The 6330-nt window shown below is 40.4% G+C and overlaps 1 protein-coding gene across 1 annotated transcript in view; it reads right to left on the bottom strand.

Annotated features, from left to right (window-relative positions):
• The window catches only part of Nup188 (nucleoporin 188), a gene marked incomplete at its 5' end in the record, with an annotated part of 55328 nt that extends 48999 nt beyond the window's left edge, over window positions 1-6329 (bottom strand). Inside the window, 5 exons of the mRNA XM_050155215.1 lie at window positions 1323-1367; window positions 2239-2319; window positions 2446-2530; window positions 4405-4478; window positions 6291-6329. Coding sequence (XP_050011172.1) covers window positions 1323-1367; window positions 2239-2319; window positions 2446-2530; window positions 4405-4478; window positions 6291-6329 — 324 coding nt within the window. The remainder of the gene's footprint in view (window positions 1-1322; window positions 1368-2238; window positions 2320-2445; window positions 2531-4404; window positions 4479-6290) is intronic.
• Window position 6330: the final 1 nt, after the last annotated feature.

The raw sequence follows: 6330 nt of genomic DNA, 5'->3' as shown, positions 1-6330 counted from the left end.
CAGAGCCGGGCGGTGGTGGCGCACGCCTTTAATCCCAGCACTCGGGAGGCAGAGACAGGCGGATCTCTGTGAGTTCAGCCTTATCTTATGCTTGTCCCATTAGTTCTTATAACTTAATTTAACCTTTTTCTCTTCATCTACATTTTGCCTTGAAGCTTTTTAACTTTTTCTTTCTCTATGTCCTACTTTCTTACTTCTTCCAAGGCTGACTAAAACCGGGCAACTCCCTCTCCTCCCTCATTCTCTTTTCTCTCTACAGCCTAGATTCTTCCTCCTACTTATTCTCTCTGCCCACCAGCCCTGCCTATCCTTCTACTGCTTAGCCACTGCTTTTCAGTTTTATATTAGACCAATCAGGTGCCTTAGGCAGGCAAGGCAAAGAGCAGCACATCTTTAGATAATTAAACAAATGCAGCATTAAAAAATGCAACACAACTTTCCATAGTTACAGTAATATTCTGCAACATAAACAAATATAACATCATTACATAGTTAAAGTAATATTCTACAACACCCCTCCACTGGGGAAAAAATAAGTCATAAGTCAAGAAATAAGTCATGGAAGATAAAAGGAATTATTATGACTTAATAATCTAAACATTATTTCCAAAACAATTTCCTATCATGAGTTCTCAGAGGCCCAAATAACATCAAAGTTACAAACTGGCAGGTCAAATACAAGAAGCAAATGTGCCAGGGCTCCATGCTCTAACCACATGCAACTAAAGGACTTAAGTTGCACTGAGTATCAATACGAAACCACTTCAGAAGTCAAATCCACAGGACAGACCCACAGTGAGCAGGCTGTAGGAAAGGTAAGGAGTACAGGAATACAAACTAACCTTGCTCAATTTCATCTGAAAGGTCTGAGAGTGGGGTTCAGTGATGGAATACTTGCCTAGCATACTTGAAGCCAAGTTAATCACAAGCACATCCCTCCCACCAAAATACCAAGTTAGCTGAGTCTCAGAAAATAGCCACTACGAACAAGTTGTTAGCAGGAGAGGCAACCTGGGAAAAACTCAGCTGGGTCCTGTGGCTAACAAGCGTCAGCTAAGATCTAAAAACAGCCAAGAAGATGGATGTGTTGGCACATGCCTTTACTATCCAGTATTGAGGAGACAGAAGTAGGTGAATCTAATTAAGTTCTATGCCAGCCTGGCCTACATAGTGAATTCCAGGCAAACCAGGAATACACAGTAAGACTAAGACCCTGCCTGAAAAAAAAAAAAAAAGAAAGATAAAAGGAAAAAGAAAAGAACGGGTCTAGGGATCTGTCACACAACTGTCTACCAAAGAATGAAACAGCAATTACTGCTTACCTTCAGGGTTAAGGCCTGGCTCTGCCTCTCATCTTGCAGAACAGTCTGAAGGAAAACAGAACAGTCAAGAGGCCGTCTTACAGGCAGAATTCAACTGGCAAGGAAAAAGATGCAGCACACCCTTCACGACAACCCACCTATTTCATTTCTGTAAACATTTCTACCTTATGTTTAAGTCAAGTCTAACCTAACAGATGCTCAAATCCTTTCCCTCTTCTCTGGTCTGTCTCTCTACATAAAATTGAAGCTTAGCAGCCTGGGTGCTCTCTTAGATCTCTCATTTATATCCAATTCTTTGCCATTTCAAGCACTGCAAGAATGAAGATAGGTGTCGGTTTAAACACAGATTGGGCTCTTTTTCCAGCCTTCAATAAAAGCCTTGCCTTGGGACTGGAGAGACAGCTCTGTGGTTAAGAGCACTGGCTGCTCTTCCAGAGGACCTGGTTCAATTCCCAGCATGCACATGGTGGCTCACAATTGTCTGTAGTTCAGTTCCAGAGGCTTAAACACTCTCACACAGACATGAAGGCAGGCAAAACACCATACACATAAAATAAAAATAAATCATTACAAGTCTTTCCTCAACTGGGTGGTGGTGGCGCACACCTTTAATCTCAGCACTCAGGAGGCAGAGGCAGGCAGATCTCTGTGAGTTCCAGGCCAGTCTGGTATAAAGAGGGAGTTCTAGGACAGCAAGGACTGTTTCACATAGAAACCCTTTCTTGAAAAAAACAGATAGATAGATAGATAGATAGATAGATAGATAGATAGATAGATAGATAGATAGATAGATATAGATACATAGATAGATAGAGTCTGGCCTACCACCTGTGTATCTCATAATCTCTTCTGGAAAGGGCCAGGGCCCAAAATCTCCAAGAAGACGGGTGGATGGGAGCTAGGCAGAACCACAAACCTTTAGTGAGTCCCGAGTCCCCCTGTAGTCCTCCTGAAGGTAACACTGCAGTAACTGTACACTCTGCTCTTCATCAAGACCCTAAAGCACAGAAGTCTTAAGTCAGCAATGGCTACTGAAGCTTAGAATTTTTACTAACATCATTAATAATGAAGCTACAGGCACCCACACGTAGCATACACTGACCCCGTACTAATGTATACTCACCAAGAACTTGCTGACTCGTAGGCCTAGTTCTTTCAGTGGTGACGCTACATCTTTATTAGCTTTCACTCTTTCTGCTGAACTTGAACTATGAGAAAAGCAGTGAGTTAGGTCCTCATTCACAATGACCCCCAAGGGTATAAAATAAAAATACTTAGTGGCCTTCTTTTTCCTTTAGTGTCTATAAAATACACACACACATTTATATCTAGATTGTATAACACAGAGCTAGCTTTGCCTATGTAACAAAATCATGTAAGCCCATTATAAACTGCTCACAATGTTATTTGTTATTTGTAGCACTATTAAGTTACATTAATTTTTTTAATTAAACATGTTGGAGGCAAGATATGTGGAGGACAGAAGTTGATATCAGATATCCTCCACTTCTTCAAACTCTTCAGTAAAGTGACCAAGGTAACATCACTTGCTCTATGAGTTTAGCACATACACTCTGAAATGATGTAATAAGAATGGTATTTCGGGCTAGAGAGATGGCTCAGAGGTTAAGAGCACTAGCTGCACTTCCAGAGTTCCTGAGTTCAATTCCCAGAAACCACATGATGGCTCACAACCATCTGTAATGAGGTCTGGTGCTGTCTCCTGCAGGCATACATGCAGAAATCTGTATACATAATAAATAAATCTAAAAAGAACAAAGAATGGTATTTCTTTGTTTTAATATTTACTTATTTATTATGTATACACTATTCTTTCTGTGTGTATGCCTGTAGGCCAGAAGAGGGCATCAGACCTCATTACAGATGGTTGTAAGCCACCATGTGGTTGCTGGGAATTGAACTCAGAACCTTTAGGAAGAACAAGCAATGCTCTTAACCACTGTGCCATCTCTCCAGTCACCCAAAGAATGGTATTTCACCTCTGAAAAACCCTCAAGTCCATAAGGAGAAGAACATCACACAAGTGCAAGTAGAGGATATTGTATAAAATACTCCTAGTCTTCTCAAAACTGCTCAAAGTCCTGAAACCCAGGAAAAACTGAGACACAGTCACAGTTGAGCCCAAAGGAGACAAGTAAATGCTACACATCGCCCTGGACTGGATTACAGAACAAGGAGTGGACATTTGGGGGGAAGATGTAGGCCACTGGTTGAGTATATGGGAAAAGCTCGTCAGTTCAATCCCAGAATGCAAATAAAAAAATTTCAGTAAAGTCTAGAGTTTACTTTTAAAAAAATAAATAAATAAAAGGTTTAGCTGGGTGTGGTGGTGTATGCCTTTCATACCAGCACTTGTGAGGCAGAGTCAAGCAGATACATTTAAATTCAAGGGCAGTCTTATCTATATATATGTTCAGGACAGCCATAATAGTGAGACCCTGTATCCAAAAAAAAAATTTTTTTTTTACTAGATTTCAAATCCCATGTTATTGTATAAAGTCATTTCTGTCTCTTCTTTCAAAATTTTTCCTTTATTTTGCTTTATTTATATGTCTGGGTGTTTTGCCTGCATGTGTATCTGTTGCCACCTAAGGCCAGAAGAGGGCATTAGATCCCCTGAAACTGGGAGCTTGCTGATACTGGGGCATAGTGCTCTATGGGTGAATATATCATTTTCTCCAGGGGACAGTGGATAAGACAAGCAGTAAAAAGGGTCACGTTGAAGAGAGCAGTGGTGGTGCATGTCTTTAGTCCCAGCACTCAGGAGGCAGAGACAGGCAAAGCTCCTGAGTTTGAGGCCAGCCTGATCTACATACAGAGTGAGTCCCAGGACAGCCAGGACTACACAGAGAAATGCTGTCTTGAATGAAAAAGAAGAAAGAAAAGGACAACATGATTACTGTGAAGGAATCAACAGAATTCCTTCAACAGACAGGGAAAATGTGCTGACTCATCTACTCATATCCAAACAGCATTCTCGCGCATTCACTAGCCTAGCAATTTAAAAGTACACAGGGCAGTTTCATTTATGAGCATCACCAGAAACACAGAACAGCCATACCTGGGAGGTTTGTAGTAAGAAAGCCCTTCTAATAATCGCTGCCAATATTTATTCAGTTCTGCCTCAATCTGATTCTGCAAAAGAACAAGGCAATTACACAAATGCAACCTAAATCAGATTTAAGGTCACACTACACATTGTGTTTTCCTTTGTGTCTCTTTGGAATGTTTCTACCACAGCTTAAAGCAGCAGTTCCCAAACTATAGTTCACGATCCCTTTGGGGTTCAAACAACCCTTTCATAGGGGTTGCCTAAGACCACTGGAAAACATAGCTATTTAGGATACGATTCATAACAGTAGCAAAATTAGTTATAATGTAGCAACAAAAATAGGGTTACCATAACATGAAGAACTGTGCTAAAGGGTAGCAGCATTAGAAAGGTTGAGAATCACTGATTTAAAGTATTGTAAACACAGAAATCTGTAATTTTTCTTTTTTATTAATACTGTAGCATCATCTATGGAAATCTTTATAAAGGGGCTTTCTAATGATTGCATATTTTACTAAATAACAAATCATATTTGTCATTCTTTTTTTTTTTTGGTTTTTCGAGACAGGGTTTCTTTGTGGTTTTGGAGCCTGTCCTGGAACTAGCTCTTGTAGACCAAGCTGGTCTCAAACTCACAGAGATCCGCCTGCCTCTGCCTCCCGAGTGCTGGGATTAAAGGCGTGCGCCACCACCGTCCAGCTAAAATCACTTCTTGGAACTGGAGCTTCGGCTCAGCAGTTAGAAGCATTCGCTGCTCTTCCAGAGAACCTGGGTTCAATTCCCAGCACCCACATGGCAGCTCACAATTGTTTGTAACTCCAGTTTCAGGGAATCTGATACCCTCATACAGACATACATGAAGGCAAAACACCAACGCACATAAAAATAAAGCATTCTACAAATCAAGTTTCAGGACAGCTAGGGTTGTTACACAAAGAAATCATTCATCAAAATAAACTAACAAACAACAAATAAGTAAAATCACTTTCTTGTAATGAACTTACAAATAAAAATACCATTCAACTATATTAAAGTAGCCACTCAAGGGGCAGGAGAGATAGCTATAAGAACTTATACTGTTGCAGAAGACTAAGGTCAGATGCCAATAACCACATGGCAACCATCAATTGTCTGTAACGCCAGTTCCAAGGTATCAAACACCATCTCCTGACCCCCTTGGACACAAGACACGCATGTTATATAAATACATATATGCAAGCAAAACACGCACATAAAATAAAGTACATCCTTTTTTAAAAGGTAGCCACTCAAACATTTGCCCAATTCTAATTATTTGGCTTTTGTTTTTTTGAGACAGTCTTACTATGTAATCTAAGCTGGTCCTAATTTGAGACTATCCCCTCAGCCTCTGGTGGGCTGAAGTAAGCAGAGTATGCACAATGCCCAGGTATATAGTAGAATGCTGTCTATACCAGAGTACTCTGAGCACAAAACATTTTCTAAGATGTCCTTCTCTAAGGATTCATTCTAGAAGCAGAATTATCAGATGAAGGCATAATGTAAGATCCTAAAATCAAAATATTCCTCAAAGGGTAAGAAGCTGAAGGACCACCATGAATGGCTACCTGTCGCTGATCATATACTTGAAAACATTTTAGAATTCAGTCTCTATGATTTGGAAGCTAACGGCAAACAGAGAAGAGAGAGCAAAAGACTGGAGGCCTAAGCAGTAGACTCTGCAGCTCTCTGGAGGCACCCCCACCGACAGCATGAGCATTTTACAGAAGAGCAACTGATGTGGTACAAACAGAGGCAGACTTAGAAAATTTCAGTAGCTACAGAAGAAGACAACTCTCCACTTTGGGTTTTTCTGTTTTTGTTTTTTGTAATAAATGTTATAAAAAAAAAACCTAAAAATCCCTCAAGTCACTCACCAGTTCTCTAAGAGCTGACCTTCCAAGTAGAATTGTCCAG

This window comes from Alexandromys fortis, unplaced genomic scaffold, assembly GCF_014885135.2.
Source record: "Alexandromys fortis isolate MF-2015 unplaced genomic scaffold, M_Fortis_MF-2015_v1.1 scaffold_72, whole genome shotgun sequence".
Lineage (NCBI taxonomy): Eukaryota > Metazoa > Chordata > Mammalia > Rodentia > Cricetidae > Alexandromys > Alexandromys fortis.
Note: the sequence above shows the minus strand (reverse complement) of the source record. Positions and strands in the feature narration are given on the sequence as shown.